The 17,324-nt window shown below is 29.6% G+C and overlaps 1 protein-coding gene across 3 annotated transcripts; it reads right to left on the bottom strand.

Annotated features, from left to right (window-relative positions):
* Positions 1–347: 347 nt before the first annotated feature.
* On the bottom strand, positions 348–6,042 carry LOC111289563 (polypyrimidine tract-binding protein homolog 2). 3 transcript variants are annotated; one of them, XM_022880710.2, is made up of 11 exons: positions 5,678–6,042; positions 5,311–5,554; positions 5,002–5,211; positions 3,099–3,161; positions 2,936–3,009; positions 2,502–2,597; positions 2,176–2,233; positions 1,751–1,855; positions 1,569–1,650; positions 1,177–1,289; positions 348–870 (listed from the first exon to the last, which is right to left on the bottom strand). In XM_022880710.2, the coding sequence occupies exons 2-11, from the start codon at positions 5,494–5,496 to the stop codon at positions 511–513; spliced, it is 1,347 nt and encodes a 448-aa protein (XP_022736445.2). In that variant the 5' UTR covers positions 5,497–5,554; positions 5,678–6,042; the 3' UTR covers positions 348–510. The 3 variants fall into 3 exon arrangements, with proteins under 3 accessions (XP_022736445.2, XP_022736447.2, XP_022736448.2); XM_022880712.2 differs by having other exon boundaries at positions 5,311–5,525; positions 5,678–6,026; XM_022880713.2 differs by lacking the exon at positions 1,751–1,855.
* Between the last annotated feature and the right edge of the window lie 11,282 nt (positions 6,043–17,324).

The following is a 17,324-nucleotide window of genomic DNA, read 5'->3' as shown; positions in this document are numbered from 1 at the left end:
AAAATAAGCAAAATTTTGAATAGTCAATGATTTTGAATAAAAATTAGTGTAGAAAAGATTGTATTTTTTTATATGAAAAACAATAGAATTTTACGTTTTGTCAAAAAAAAAAAAAAAAAAACAAACGAAACTCTTAGCTCCTAAGAAAATTCTAAAAAAATATTAACATTCGCAAATTGTACAATATCTTTTCTTCTGGCTGCACAATATCTTTAATTAAACATTCAAAATCCCCCCCCCCCCCCCCCACCTATGTCTTACCATCTCCGCCTCTCTCCCTGTAGCTTCTTCCCACTTCCTTCCAGCTCCCCCTCGCTCCAGTCTCCACTCCTTTGTTGAAATTCCAATAAACATAATACCAAAAATGTCCTCTAAAACTAAAAAATGTTTACATGACCCCATTCAATAAAAAAAGCAAAAAAAAAAAACAAAAACAGAGGTCGGGAGAAACCACCATGTGGCAGCTGAGGCCACCTCAACTCAGTTTTCATATATCATAGATAGATGCTATTACATCTGATTGGGTCTATAAGGAGGCACTGTCCCAGCTGGTGGTGGTACTCCACTCCGGCCTGGCATTTGCATCACCCCGGGAGTCATTTGAGGCATTGTGGCTGGTGGCACGAATGGATGATGACTAGTCATCTGTACTGGCATGGATTGAGGCACTGCTGGCACAGCCGAGACCCATCCAGCTGAAGGTTGAGGAGGCATCATTGGTTGCTCTAAACCAGGAGCATATTGAGTCCCATTGTATTGATGAGCAGCTGCACCCAATGTTTGAATTGGCTGTTGCCCCACCATCGAAGGCTGTGGATTAACCATGGCAGGGTTAGGGATTGTATAATCTCTGCTCCTATCATTGTTGACCTGTAATGCACAGACAAACCATATTAGACTGGGCTTCTTTATCTTTAAATGTAAGTTGCAATCTTGACACCCATCGAAATCAGCAATGTAATTCAATCAAAGTAATGCAACATAGCAGGATTCTGAAGAGAACTACAGAGCTGAGACACTCCAAAGAACTTCCCCACAGCCCTCCCTCTTCCCTCTTTGCACCCTTTAGAAAAAGTGCCAAGAAAATGCATGGCCATCAATTTTGCCACCAAGCTAAACTATTGCAACAAAACAAACCATTTAAATAACAATCAATAAATGGTATCATCCAAATACCTTTATACTGAGATCAGTGTGGCGTGAATACGAGATATGAAGTTTGCAAAATCCTCCATCATATATGCAGTGCCCTTCCAAGGCCTCCTTGGCAACAACAGCTGTCTGAACATCTGCAAAACATCAAACCATTACTACTTAAATTTAAGGGACGGCAGGAAATATGTGTCCAATCTCTTTCATATGTTCTTGCCTTTAAGATGAAAACAATAATGGATTAGACCACAAATGCTAAGGATGAATTTGTTTGATTAAGCAGGCTCTATTTAAAAATAACCTTTTTATCACTAGTCAGAAATTCTCAAATGCAAATGATGGAACCATCTTGATGGAAGGAATACCCGATTCTGATGCCTAATTTAAGACAAGATAAATAAGCAAGGTTGAATTACCTGGGTACTGAATTAGAGCCTGCACTCCACCGTTCTTATCAAACATGGCAATCTTTTGAACAGGGCCAAAAGCAGAAAATACCTAAATACAGGACAAAAAGAAGAGAGTAAATGACAAATAATCAGCGAGAGTTGACATGGTAAACAGTCTAATAAAAGTTGCTTCCAGTAATTGTAAATACCATGTGTAACACATCCAAGGTCACAGCATACTGCATGTTCTCAATAGACGCAAGTAAAACGTTACTCTCTGGTTCTAGTTTTTTTCCATCAAGACCCAAACTGAACTGCAATGATGACAAATGAACCTCATTGATAAAAATAAATTAAACAAAACACCACAGAATCCAGTGCAGTAATGCAGCAATATCATTCATTTCTTAGTTTTTTTTTTTTTTGGCCAATCATTTCTTAGTTGAATCTTGATGCATGCAACACCTTGCATGTGAAAAAACACATGCAAACATTTTAATAAATTTATGGGAACTTGGACTAAAAGCAAGACTTTGTGCTCTAAGAAACTGTACGCAGTAAGTAGTTCACAGAGAACTATATTAAAATTCTAACTGCTGTTAAGAAATTCAATTGTCAATAGCATGTTCTTTACCTGACCACTTCCATCTATAGCTGAAGGAGCAACAGGAAGATACGGATTGGTATAGTCCCTGAGAAGAAGAAAAAAAGGAAAAGGGCAAGCAATTCATGTAATCACTAAACAATAATGAAGATGGAGATCACTAGCAGAGAGATGAACTAAAGCCCAGTAAATCGTAAAGCAACAAAAGTAAGTGATGGATGAAAAGTTCAGATATGCAAACACATACTAACTGCCATTAATATCATCAATTCATAAGCATCTCCAGAACCAATTAAGTACTGGAATGTGATACATATGATCAATAATCAGATACGAAGAGGAAACATCAGGAATACCTGCTCCTGTGGCTCTGAAATTTCACACTCAAATCTGTATGAGCAGAATATGTGATCCTAAGCGTACAAGGCGCTATATTTTCAGAAAGCAGATACCTGAAAACCCAGGACAGAGTCAGTACATTGTGCAAGAAAACCAATAGTCAAAAAAGACCAAAACAACATGTAAGATTAAAAGCCTTGCTTGTGGAGGACACTAATGTCATTAAAGGAACTATAATTTAATTCTAACTCAGTGAGTTGTCTATATCCTTTACCAAGAACTAAAAGATCGCAAGTAAGAGGGAACATTGCAACACTTAACAGAAATAATCCGTCAAAAGTTTAAGGGCCCAATAGACGTATGTGCTCAATGCAAGTGCACCACGTCTAAAGCTATGTGGTCCATTCTAGTTGGACTAAATACCCTGTCTAACAATTAATACAACTGTCACCTAGGGATGATTCGTCCATCCAAGGCATTTTTTGCAGACGTGGCTGTTTCTGCATCTGAAAACTGCACCAATGCCTGCACAAAAGTTAGGGTATAGAATGAGCATATTTTCAAAGGCTGAAGCAAGCCAACCAATACTGAAAGAAGGAGACGAATTCATTGACCTGGAATCCAGCTGTCTTCTCAAAGGTTGTAATTTTATGCACAAATCCAAAAGCTGAAAATACCTGCATTATTTACTGCTTTAGAAAGAACTGACAAAAATCAAGTAAAAGAACTCCAAAAAGCAATTTCAATTTTTAATTCCCTCTAACAGATTTTCCAGAAAATAAGAAATGGAGACATATCCAGGTCTTCAGCATAGAGGCAGAAACAATAGATCGTATTAACAGTATACAGTTTGATAATTACAGTGATAAATTTCACATTTTCCAAGGAGGTTAACAAGCTTAGTACATGTAAAATCAATACTTTATCAGGGTACTAGAAATCTAGAATGCCACAAATGATGAAATGAAGGAAGGGTGATAAAACCAACCAAGTAGTGCTATGAAACTTCACATCTTTACAAATAAAACAAAGCTACAGTACAGGCCGCTAAAATTTCACTTTTTTATCAAGTTTCATGGAATAAATAACTCTCTCAACTTCTAAGTTCAAAAATCTGATTCAATCACTATTCTTTTGTAAGGATAAAAGGTAAAGTTCCAGCAGCTTCAAATAAATTGCAGTAAACTGCAGATGCAGGGAGAGATATTAATTGCTCTAGAATTTAAAATGTTAGAGCCCATACTAGAGGAAGTCAAAAGAAAAAAGTTGCAATAAGCACCTGATTCTAGCATCAGTCAAGGTGCCAGGAAGAAGCTCTCACTACAAGGATAGGCACCTAATAGAAAAGCATATATATATATATATATATCCAGGCAATTTGTGCCTCTGTATGATAAAGTTACAGAGTAAGTATATTTTCAACATCAGGCACTTTGTAGATTACATTCTTCCCTAAGAAAAATAACAACTGTTCTTTAGTAGAATAAATCTATGCAAATAATTAACTCGCTTTTCAAAAGCAGGGTTATATAGACTAAAAAAAAGAAACATTTAGACTGGGAGAACTAGCGGCCTCATATTATTCCTATATGATTTAGGGACTATTAATAATTACAAATTATGTTTTATTCCAAAATGGCAAGAGATAAGTATGCTTGCACGAGTGGAAAGGGGCAGAAGGATCTTTCAACCTTCATAGGCTGTTATTGATGATAGTCATTCATTCTGGGAATAAAGGACATCATTGACAAAAAACAGTGGTGATTACAAGGATGATTGGCTACCTAATCAGGGGTCATCAAACTTTCTAAAAAAGAACTGCCAATTCGTGGAGGCACTTGCCTTGAGCACCTTTTGTTCTACTAAGCAGGTAACCTATGCACCAAAGTAAGCACCTCCTTCAAAGTTACCTTGGATTCAGGGTTCTAAGAAACTTTTTGGTATATTGCTTCACCTGAGTGCCAAGAAAAACGAATGCACTCAACTAGACTGCCCTGCTCATGTTCAGTAAGGAGTGAAGATTTTGACATTCAGCAAAGCTAGCATCTATTTTACCACACAAATATATTAAACAGACAATATGCACAAAATTGTAAATGAAGCACAAACTTCATTGCCAGTTGCAGCACAAAAGAAAAATTAGTGACACAAAGCATCTAAAAAGTCCAAGGGAGATGGATGCAGATGAAAGAAGAAATAGGAAAAAAAACATCCTAAATGGTAGGAATAGGAGGTAAGTAAGGAAGAGTAGGGAAGAGAGGTAGTGTTAAGGAAAGGAGAAAGGAGACAAACACACGTGTGCTCTTTCTACCGATGCACTAAGCTGCCATTGGAGATAATTCCCTTGACATTATCCTGCTGATCCATTCACATCCATGTCAAAACACAAAAAGCTTTTTTTTCCGAAAGCGTACGACAAAAGCTACACAATCCTAGTAATTACATAAACTTATATCAACCTAGAAATAATAACTTCACACCCTTCTGAACCAACAAAAAAGCCAAGGTCTTCCATACCAAATGCAAAACATCGATGGAAACAAGCCGTGCATCTTGACCTTCGATGGTTACCAACAGAACATTTCCAGCAACATCAGCGGTCGTTTTGTTGTTTACAATCTCCTGCCTGTTGGAATATTGTAGGTAGACCGTTTTGCCCCTTACTTGAGCAGGCTCTGAAGATGAAGCATAATATGATATCATAGCAATAGCCTGATTCAAATCAGCCTAAAAAATGGTAAACAAAGAAATAAATATTATTACTAACTTTATTGAAATAATGGGACGAAATTAGAACAGATTATAAAAAGCTCTTATTAAACTTACAAATTCGATGAAAGCTTGATTACGGTTGGCTCCAACATTGCACTTGGTGTTAACGACCTTCCCAAATGGCTTCCCCAGCTCGATCAACTCTTCCTCCGTACACTCCCATGGCAAGTTTCTCAAATGCAGCACCTTAGATGGGGGTTGAGTGTAACGGAACTGCGGCTGACTTGATACGGAGGCCATCCCGTTCAGCGATCAACCCCTATAAAAATCTTCGGGAAAAAAAAAACAAATCGAAACCCTAAATGCCCAAAAGTTCAAAAATATCAAACATTACACTCTTGATATCAAATCGAAATATATATCCGTAGATCGATGAGAATCAGGGAAAATAAAGAAAAAAAAAAAAAGAGTCGAAGAAAACCTGAGAAGAAAAAAGAGATAATCCGTTGAAATTTTTCTGATATTCGTTAAATTAGGGTTTCAAAAAGGGTGGGAGAGAAAATCCGCGGATTTCCTTTTTGTTTCCTTTTTTTTTTTTCTTCTTATCGTGGCTTAGGGATGGGAATTGTTTTCGCGCCGTATGGGTTTACCGAGCACCCCATTGATGTTGGCAATTAATATAAAAGGAGAGATTGGATTGGATTTTTATCATTTCAGCGATACGAAAAGGGCGTATTTTAGCTGAGGCAGCGTACTTTAGCTGAGTCGGTGTCCTTCGTTTCTGACTTTATTGTGCCGGTGTTAGAGGTCAAACTATGCAGGCGATCTCTGTATCATACAAAAATTGAAAATTTACACCCTTTATTATGCTTTATATAAATTTAATTTTTATATTATTTTAATTTAATAATTTTTAGGTAATCATCAATTTTGTCTAAAAATTTTTGTTAAAAATATTGATGTGACCTTTAATTTGTTGATATTATCATTATCTTTTATTGCATGATATTTTGATTGGTTTATAATTGATACGATGTTTATATAAATTAAATTAGTAAATATTATGATTTATATGTAATTATATAACTTAAATAAATAAAATTTTATTTATGATATTTAAATTTATAAATTAAGTAACTATGGTTTTCTTAATATTCACTTTGATCAATGCAAATAAAAGAGATATTCTTTTGTTGTAAATGTATATGTTGATGGAATGCATAAATAAAAATAATTAAAAGTTAAATAAACGTTTCTCTTCAACCTATAAAATAATGCTTTTTGTCCATTAAAAAAGTAGGTAAAAGATTAAAAAGTTAATAAAAAAAATGATAAAACATTTTATCAAAAGAAGTTATAATGAATCAAGATGTAATTTCTCTTTAATTAGAAATTATGAAATTCATCTTGTTTTAAAATCTTGAGCATTAAAATTATATAAAATTAAGATTGAATTTTTATAATAAAAAAAATCTAACATGTGATATCAGAACTTTTGATTTAAGAACTTGTAATTTTCTTTTAAAAATTACTCTTTATATTTATTATTATTAATTTTTATGATCTATTTTCATGTTGATGTTTGTTATTAATTTTATTTTATATTATATTAAAAGTTAATAGTTTCAATGTTTTTTGCAAGTTAATATTAGCATGGTACATGAAATCTTAAAACAATAATTAAAGTTTCTTTTATTTATTTATTTGGATATCATTAAATTGTTATTTATTTAATTACAATATAACTCTTTATATAAATTTAATATAACAATAAATCATATTTATTTTATAATTTATTAATGAAGAAATGTAGTACTTAATAAATATATATTTATTAGATAAATGAATATATATATATATAAAGATATATAAAAATTAAAGAAAAATAATAAAGATTGCATAAAAAATGAAAGACAAAATAAATTAAACTTAATAGTCGTTAAATTGTAAATAATATAATTAAATATTATGAATTTTATAATAATTATGAAAGTCATTAATGTAAACAAATGTTTAATTATTTTATACCTATTTACTTGTTATAATATATATATATATATATTGCATTTTACTATATATGTGAGATATAACAATTATGTAAAATTCATATATAATAGTTTATGGGTATTTTTTTATTCATAACAATAACACCTTCCCTTATATTATGTTTGAATTATCATTATGTCTATTATTATCAAAATAATTGTTATGATTATTTATTTTGATATATATAGTATGAATAATTTGTTAGTCACCAAAGTAATCAAATTGAACAGTTTTTTATAGATGTCGAATTAAATAAAATTCAATTACTTATGATTTTGTGATGCTATAAATGGGATGACATGATAATATATATTTATTGAGTAAATTGAAATTCAATGATTACCAAATATTTTAAGGATCGTCCAAAGGTAGTTGATTAATTTTATAATCATTAACATAATCATGGTTGATTAATATAATTTATTAGATATTTTTTGCATATCCAAAAATAGTAAGTATATCTAATTAGAGTATATATAATTGCTAATTATGTGAATCAAAATTAAACATCAATTATATTTATTGTTATACATTGTTGGATCATCTAAAAGAGAACTTTAATGTACATTTAATGTTTATATGAATGTTATTTGAATCTATATCATATATTTAAGTTACAACTCAAAGCATTAACGTATGGGTATTTTATCTATTTTGCAACATTTGTTCATGTTTCTCTTCATTTGCAAGCTTTGTCTATTATGAAGTTTAATGGGCTTAATTTTTCTAAATGGTTTGAACAAGTCTAGTATCATCTAAGTGTTTTAGATCTTGATTTGGCTTTCATGACTGATAGGCTTGTTGTTATTGATTTTAACAGTATTAAACAAAATTCTTTTTATAATGCTTATGGCATATCAAATAGATTAAGTTTAATGTTCATATGAATGACAGTAGCAAACAACATTAAGTCAACAATTCCTAAAATCGATAATGCTAAGGAATTTTTGAAGTTTGTGAAAGATACGTCTTAATTTGATTTTGTTCATAAGTCACTTGTTAGGACATTAATGTGTATGTTAATTATCATGAAATTTGATGGTTATTGTATCATACATAAGTATGCCACTGAAATGTCAAACATAACAACAAGATTAAGATCCACGGGAATGGAAGTGAGTAAAAATTTTCTTATACAATTTATTATAAATTTTTTGCCTCCTAAGTATGGTCCATTCCAAATAAATTATAACAGTATAAATGATAAATGGCATGCGACTGAACTACAAAGTATGCTTATTCAAAATGAGGCGAGGCTTATGAAGCAAGGAATTCACTCAATTAATCTTATGGGTCAACTAGGAGCTAAAAAAAAAACTAGTAAAGAAAAATGGAAAGGGTAATAAAAGACCACTAAAGATTAATGTGTCATCTGTCCAAATCCATAAGAAGGAACAAAAGAAAGATAAGTGTAATTTCTATAAAAAGTCTAGAGATTATCAGAAAGATTGCTTAAAATGTAAGGCATGGTTCTTAAAGAAAGGTAAGCTTAGTGCTTTTGTATGTTTTGAATCAAATTTGGTAAAAGTTTCATATAATACTTGGTGGATTGATTCTAGTTGTATCATTAATATTTTAAATGCGATGCAAGAATTCTTTACAATCCAAACCATAAATCCAAATGAAAATTTTGTTTTTATGGGAAACTGAGTCAAAGCACCAGTTGAAGTCATTGAAACCTACTGTTTAATTTTAAACACTGGACACCATTTAGATCTTTTTCAAACTCTTTATGTTTCATTTGTTTCTCGAAATCTAGTTTCTTTGTCTAAATTTGATACATTTAAATATTTCTTTAAGTTTGGAAATTGATGTTTCAATTTATTTAAACATAATCATTTTATTGGCTTTGGTATTTTATGTGATGGTTTATACAAATTAAATCTTAATAATCATTTTACTGAGACCTTGTTGACTTGGCATGATAATGTTGGTACTAAACTTGGTTTAATAAATGAAAATTCAATTTACTTGTGGCATAAATGTTTGGGCCATATATCCAAAGAAAGAATACAAAGATTAGTAAAGAATGAAATCTTTCATAATTTGGATTTTACTGATCTTAGTATTTGTGTGGATTGTATTAAAAGAAAACACACAAAACACACAATTAAGAAAGCAGCTACAAGAAGCACATAGCTTCTTAAGATTATATACAATGATATTTGTGGACCTTTTAATGTTCTATCATTTGGTGAAGAAAAGCATTTTATTACCTTTATTGACAATTTTTTACGTAATGATTATATTTACTTATTGCATAAAAAATCTTAATCAATAAATATTTTAGAGGTATTTATTAATGAGGTTGAAAAACAATTAGACAGTAAGGTAGAAATTATCAAATTTGACAAAAATGGTGAATATTATGAAAGTATGATGAAAATGGACAATGTCTTGGTTTATATGCTAAATTCCTTGAAAAGCATGGCATATGTGCTTAATACACAATGCCAGGTACACTATAACAAAATGATGTTATAGAAAGACGTAGCTATATTTTAATAGACATGGTTAGGAGTATGTTAAGTAATTCATCTTTACTCTTATCGTTGTGGATTTATACTTTAAAAACTATCATATATTTGTTAAATAGGGTTCCTAATAAGGCAATTCTAAAGACTCATTTTGAACTATGGAAGGAAAGAAACCCAATTTAAGGCACTTGAAATATTGGGGTTGCCCGACAAAAGTAAGAATATATAATTTACATGAAAAAAATTTTGATTAAAAAATAATCAATGATTTTTTCATTGATTATCCAAAAAAATCTAAAGGGTATAGATTTTACTATCTTAGTCATAATACAAGAATTGTTAAAACTAGAAATGCTAGGTTCATTGAAAATGGTGAAACAAGTGAGAGTGTGGAATCACTCAAGGTGGAACTTCAAGAAGTTGAGGTGCAAATCATTTTACTTATAACTTCTTTTCAAATTGTTGTTCTTACAATTGTTAAATAGTTTAACAATTTACAAGAACAATAAATAAATGATCAAACACCCCATAATGAAATTATTTCCAATGAACTTGCAGTAGATGAACCATATGAGGTAGTATTAAGAAGGTCTCAAAAGCAAAAGAGATCTACTATTTTTTATGAATATATAGTTTATCTACAAGAGTCAGAATTTGACTTAGAAATTGATGAAGATCCGATTTCATTTTCTTAAGCCAAAGAAGTATTAATTCTAGCAAATGTTTAAATGTCATGAAAGAAGAGTTGAAATCAATAGATCATAATGATGTTTGAGATCTTGTTAAATACCTAAAAGTTGTAAAAGAGTTAGGTGTAAATGGGCCTTCAAGACGAAATGCAACTCAAATGGCAATATTGAACGATACAAGTTAAACTTGTTGTCAAAGGCTTTACTTAAAAAGATGGTATTATTGACTATAAAGAGATATTTACTTTAAAAGATGGTATTGACTATAAAGAGATATTTTCTCCGGTTTCTAAAAAGACTCATTTAGAATTATTATGACAATAGTGGTTTATTATGACTTAGAGCTACATCAAATGGATATAAAGATAGCTTTTTTGAATGAGAATTTAGAGGAAAAAGTTTACATGAACCTACCTGATGGTTTTTCAATTAAAGAAAAAAACACATGGTGTGTAAACTTAAGAAGTCAATATATATACTTAAAGTAGCTTTTTGACAACAATATCTTAAGTTAAATGATATTATTACTTCATTTGGATTTAAAAAAATACTATGGATCGGTGTATATATCTAAAGGTCAGTGGGAGTAAGTTTGTATTTTTTATTTTGTATGATGATATTTTACTTGCTACTAATGATCTTGACTTATTACATGAGACCAAGAAATTTATCTCTAAAAATTTTAAAATAAAAGATATGGGTGAGGCATCTTATGTAATTAAAATTGAAATATTTCATGATAAATCACAAGGATTGTTATGATTGTTTCAAAAAATATATATTAATAGAATTTTAGAGAGATTTAGAATAGAAAAATGCTCTGCAAGTATTGTTTCAATTTAAAAAGGAGATAAATTGAATCTTATGGAATGCCTAAAGAATGAAGTATAGTGCAAACAAGTAGAACAAATTCCTTATACATCTATTATTGAAAGCTTGATGTATACCCAAACTTGTACCAAACTAAACATTAGTTTTAGTGTCGAAATACTGGGCAGGTATTAAAATGATCCAGGCTTGGATCATTGAAAGGCTATAAAAAAAGTATTAAGATACTTGTAAGGAACGAAAGATCACATACTCACTTATAGGAGGTCTGATCACCTTGAGGTGATAGGATATTCAAATTCAGATTTTGTTGGGTGTGTGGATACAAAAAAAATCCACATTTGGCTATTTGTTTATTTAACCTGTGAAGCGATCTCATGGAAAAGTGTAAAATAGTTTGTCATTACTGCATCCATTATGAAAGCTGAGTTTGTGGCATGTTTTAAGGTCACTATTCAAGGTTTATGACTACGAAACTTTATTTTAAGACTTGAAATTATTGATAGTATTACCAAGCCACTGAAAATTTATTGTGATAATGTCGCAGCAATCATATTTTCTAAAAACGACAAGTACTCAAAAAGTGTTAAACATATGTAATTGAAATATTTTACCGTTAAAGAAGAAGTTTCAAAACCAAAAGTGTCAATTGAACACATTAGCACCAATCTTACAGTTGTAGATCTGTTAACAAAAGGTTTACCACTAAAGACATTTAACAAACCTGTTGAAAGAATGGGCATTATTGAAAACCATTATTGACATTGTGAAAAAGTTTTATGTTTCTTATGAATTTGACACTTTGAGCTTTTATAAGTATTGTTTATGGCATATTATGCATCATGTTCTATTATGTTGTATATATACATGATTGAATTATGAAATATGAACATGATTTGTCTCTAACAAAAACCAATCTGGGTTTATGCTAGGATGCTCTACAACAAAGATGATCCACCTTTTAAAGTTTTTGTTGGAGGTTTTTTTAGTAAGAAAGAAAGATCTACATATAGCATTTATCAACTTGATGAAAGCATATAATAAAGTTCCTCGAAAGGTGCTTTTGGTGGGCCTTAATGAAGAAATAAGTTTCTTTAAATTATATCAACATAGTTAAAAATATGTATGAATGAGTGGTAATGAATGCGAGGACGGTTAAGGAGCATGACAGATAGCTTTCTTATTACCTCAAGATTACATTAAGGTTCAACACTAAGTCTTTTTCTTTTTGCTTTACTTATAGATGAGCTCATTGGACATATCTAAGATAAAGTATCATCATGTATATTATTTATCAACAATATAGTTTTAGTTGCTAAAACCTATGGTGCCCTTAATATGATATTAGAATTATAAATAGTACATTAGAGTCTCGAGATTTTAAATTGAGTAGATTTAAAACTAAATATATGGAATGCAAGTTTAGTAATCACAAAAAAAGTGGATACTAATGTGATTAAGTTGAATAGTGAGAGAGTACCAAAGAGTAGCCAGTTTCAATATTTTAAATCAATTATTCAGAGTGATACTGAGATAAAAACAAATGTCAAACATATGATTCAAGCAAGATGGGCAATGAAGAAGTGCCTCAAGTGTGTTGTGTGATTGTAACATCCCTTTAAATTTAAAAGCAAAGTTATATAAAACAATTGTAAAGCTTGCATTACTATATGAAACTAAATTTTAGGCTGTTAAAAAATAAGATAAGAAGAAAAAGAACGTAGTAGAGATAAAGATTCGTAAATGAATGTGTGGTAAGATTAGAAGAGATAAAATCATAAATGAAGAGATTTAAAAAAAATTAATGATAGTCCAAATTTTAAAAAAAAAAGATGAAAGAGGGCTATTTGTGATAGTTTAAACATGTGAAATGTAGGCCTAGTTGTGCACCGGTTAAGAGAATTAAGTCTTTAGATCTAGAAGAGATCAAAGCATCTAGAGATAGACCACGAAAGATATAGATGCAAGTAATAAAAATGATTTAATATTTAAGGAATTAGATGAAAAGGTGGTTGTTGATATAAATGAATGGCACAAGAAGATTCAAACTATAATCTAACTTGATTCTTTTATTTGGTCTTTCATACAGTTGACCCAAAAATATGGGATATAAGGCTTAGTATGTTGTTATTATATAACATTTCTCGGTAAAGGTCATATTGAGTATAAAGCTAATAATATGATACATAGAAGGAATTATGTCAAGTTAATGACATAGAACCATTATGATCTTTATTAGTTTTTACTTAATGATGATTTATGATTTGATCAATTTAAAAAAGGAATTAACTTGTATTCTATGCATTATTCTTATTACTGAACCATAAACTTCACTAATACCATGTAGGCCAAGTGGGAGAATGTTAGATGTTATGACCTATATGTTATTATCTAACTTAAGTAAATAACTTTTTTATTTATGGTTTAATAACTTAAGTTAATAAGTTAATTAATTATAGTTTCATTAATATTGTTATTAATGCTCATTTTGATCAATGCAAATAAAAGGTAGATGTTTTTCGTTGTAAATGCATACGTTGATGAAACGTATAAATAAAGATAATTAAAAGTTCTTTGTCTATAAAATAATACTTTCTGTTAATCAAAAAAGTAAGTAAAAAGATTAAAAGGTCAAGAGAGAGAAACCAAAAAATTATAAAATATTTTATTAAAAAAAGTTATAATGGATTAAGATATGAGTTCTTTTTAATTAGGAAACTATGAAAATCATCTTGTTCTAAGACTTTAGGCATTAAGATTATACAAAATTAAGATTCAATTTGCATAATAAAAAAAATATAACATAAATAGTATAGCACATGGTCTTTTAATTCACATTAGATTTATATTTTTTTATTTTTTAAAAAACTTTAATAATTAAATTAAAAGAATTAATTACTAGAAAAATATAAATCCAAAATTTGATAATATACAATCTAGATTCGACAAGATGTCACGTTGATCGTTGCTCCAACCATCACTATTGTTGTCGTTCACCTTACATCCACATTAGAATGTCACCAAAATTTACTTGAAAACTCTGCCCTTCATCTTTTAAATAGGTCTATCAGCTTAGATTTCTCCAAGAAAACCTTTTTTTACAAAAAATAAGAAATATCTGAATCTTAAAATCCTACATTTATTGTCGTCACCACTTCCGATGGTCATCAAATTTTCTTCAAATCTCTCTCACCCTCTCCTAAGTTTTCACCATTAGTATTTAAAAAATAATTCCTAAAATCTCCTAAATCTCAAAACTCCAAAAATTTTAGCTTTCTCAAATTCAATCATAATACACAAAGTAAGAAAATACACGCAATAAAGTTAAGATAATATCCTTTGTAACAATTTGATATTTTTTCTAATTTCTTTGCCAAAATCCAAAAGTCATGACTCTTGAAACTTAGTTGATAAAAGTAAAAAAAAGCAATATCCAACAACCTAATACTGCATGACCTTCAATACCCAACTCTAAAGCTTCAAAGATTGTTTCCAACGATGAGTCTTTTTTGTGGTAAGCAAGTGATGCCACTTGCCAGGATGGGTTGTTCCCTTTTTTTTTAGTGTTAGAGTTGAAAATGTTTTGATAAAATGGTTTTTTATTTTAGAGTCGAAAAGGTTGGGGTTGTTCCTTTGCTGCTATGTGTAGAAGAGTGCAATTAATTTTCAATTTTAGAATATTTTTAATTTTTTAATTAATCATATTTAGAAAAATAAATTGATTTAAGATTTACAAAATAAAATAAAATTTCAAAATATGATGTGGAGTTAATTTTAATTTGACATGACTTTTTTTAAGAGCACTTCATCATTAAAATTAATCTTAACAAATCAATATATTGTGTTAGTTAAGTTAATATACACATTAATAAATCAAATGTCATGTCAACAATTTTAATTATAAAATTTTGACACCATTTACAATTGGACTGAAATTATTAAATTAAAATAATAAAAGACTAATTTTATATAAATTATATTAGAGTAATTAAGTTTTTAATTTTCATATAATACAGAAATCTGTGGCATAATTTGACCTATTATAAAATATAAAAATATCTCAAAGCAACTACTACAATTTTATGTAAATATAATCATAAAATATTTTACATTTATAAATTAAAATATATTATTTTATTTATATGAAATAATTCTATTTTATTTAAATAAGTGTTACATTAAATTTTCATTTTTAATCAAACAAATATATAATTATAGATTATTTGGATTTAGTTTAAATTATAAACATAGAATGAGATTTGAGCAATGATTTTAAATTCGAACAGCTATATTCTTCATTGTGAAGAAATCAAATATAATAATTTTAAGAGAAAGTAAATAAATAAATATAACAAAATTAATAGCCAAAGAAAATTTAATCTTAAGTTTTTGATTTATCGCCAGCCAAAAAGAAAATTAACAAAAGAAATGTTCAATTACTTTTCTTGGGGAAAAGAACAATTCAACTTCTATATAGTACATACTTATCTTATGGTACCATGCGTTGTTGTTTTGAATTTAATTGCTCTAAGTAATTATATGCGTAAATAATCCGAAGACCCTTGAATTTTTTATAACTAGTATATTACCTCGCATTTTGCTCGAGATCGATTTTTAGCATTAAAGAAAAATCACATCGATTCCATTGAAATAATGTCAAAAATATATTTTATTATTGAATCTCTAAAAATTCAATTCTAAAACAATACCATAAAATTAAATTTTTATACAAAACCAAAGATAATCACCTGCAGTGGCCTGTGGGCGAAGTTTTCAAATTCTGTTCAAAACCCAAAGCTAGTAAAACATCATGTAAAGGCGATTTCAAAAGGGAAAATCTATTACTACAGTTTACCCTCACAAAATCAATGGTTGAGATCTTCCTTCTCTAAAACCCAACGACTAAGATCACTTTCATGTCATCATCAGAAGGGAATAGAACCGAGAAATAACCAGAGTGAGTAGTATAGTAGGTAAAAAGTCTATTACATAATTACCTTTCATCTCTTTTAGCTTTTTATAGATTATTCTTCAAAAAAAAGAAAAAAAAAAGAAAAGAAAACTCTAAAACAATTTAGAATCTAAAAATTTAAAGCCTAAAGCTCCTTCCTTTTTATTCATTTCTCGCTTTTCTCCTTCTCTTGGGCCAACTTTGTCTTAAACCCAAAACCATAAAACTTACAACTTTGCTTTTTCTTGTTTATATTATCTTCTATTTTTTGTTTATTTTTTTGTTATCATGATATATTATGTTTATTTTTTTATTTTGGCTTTTTTTTTACTGTTGACATGCTGAATGGTTTAATGATAATTAGGTATTAGTTATGGTGTTTGGCAAAGATTAATAGTGATAGTTAGGAGGTTGAGTTGAGTGGTGATTTATGTAGTTAATGCTGGTTATAAAGCCTGTTAATGATGGTTATGGCTATGGATGTTTTTTTTATCCTCCCTTCTTTACTTTTTCTTTTACCTTGTTTTATTTTTTTATCTTTTACTAAAAATTACTCTTTTTATAAAAAAATTACCTCTACCCATGGATCTGATTATGGGTTTTGATGCAAGCAAAGTTTGGATCTTGGAAAAATGTGGGCAATTGAAAATTACTTTGAATTTGAAAGTTTTTATTTTTTTTGTTGGGTATCTTTAGATTTCCATTTCTGTTGCTTTGGAATTTTAAACATTTCCATTTCTGCTATTTTTTTTATTTACTATGAATTGAAATCTTTGGTTTCCATATTTTGATTTGAGGAAATATGATGGCAGCAGCTTGAAAATTAGCTCCTTAGAGGTGAGTTTCTTGCTAATTCTTTGAATTTTAAATGTTGATTTTTTATTTGATCTTTCATTTGGCTTTGTATGTATTTAGATAGTTAGGTTTTTTCATTTTTGGAAATTTTTTTTTTTTCAATAAGGTTTTGGGGACGGTTTGGTGTTTTTGGTAAGTGACTGTTATGGTGGTGGGAGCGATGATGGTGACAACGGTGTTTTTGGAAATGGCGATGATGGCAGTGATGGTGATGGCAGATGTAACGGTGGTTGGTGACGACGATATTAGGGTGATAAAAATTGGTGTCTTGAATCGGGAAAT

Source organism: Durio zibethinus, chromosome 11 (assembly GCF_047325235.1).
Source record: "Durio zibethinus cultivar Kanyao isolate XHJ-2024 chromosome 11, ASM4732523v1, whole genome shotgun sequence".
Lineage (NCBI taxonomy): Eukaryota > Viridiplantae > Streptophyta > Magnoliopsida > Malvales > Malvaceae > Durio > Durio zibethinus.
This window is presented reverse-complemented; position numbering and strand designations above follow the sequence as displayed.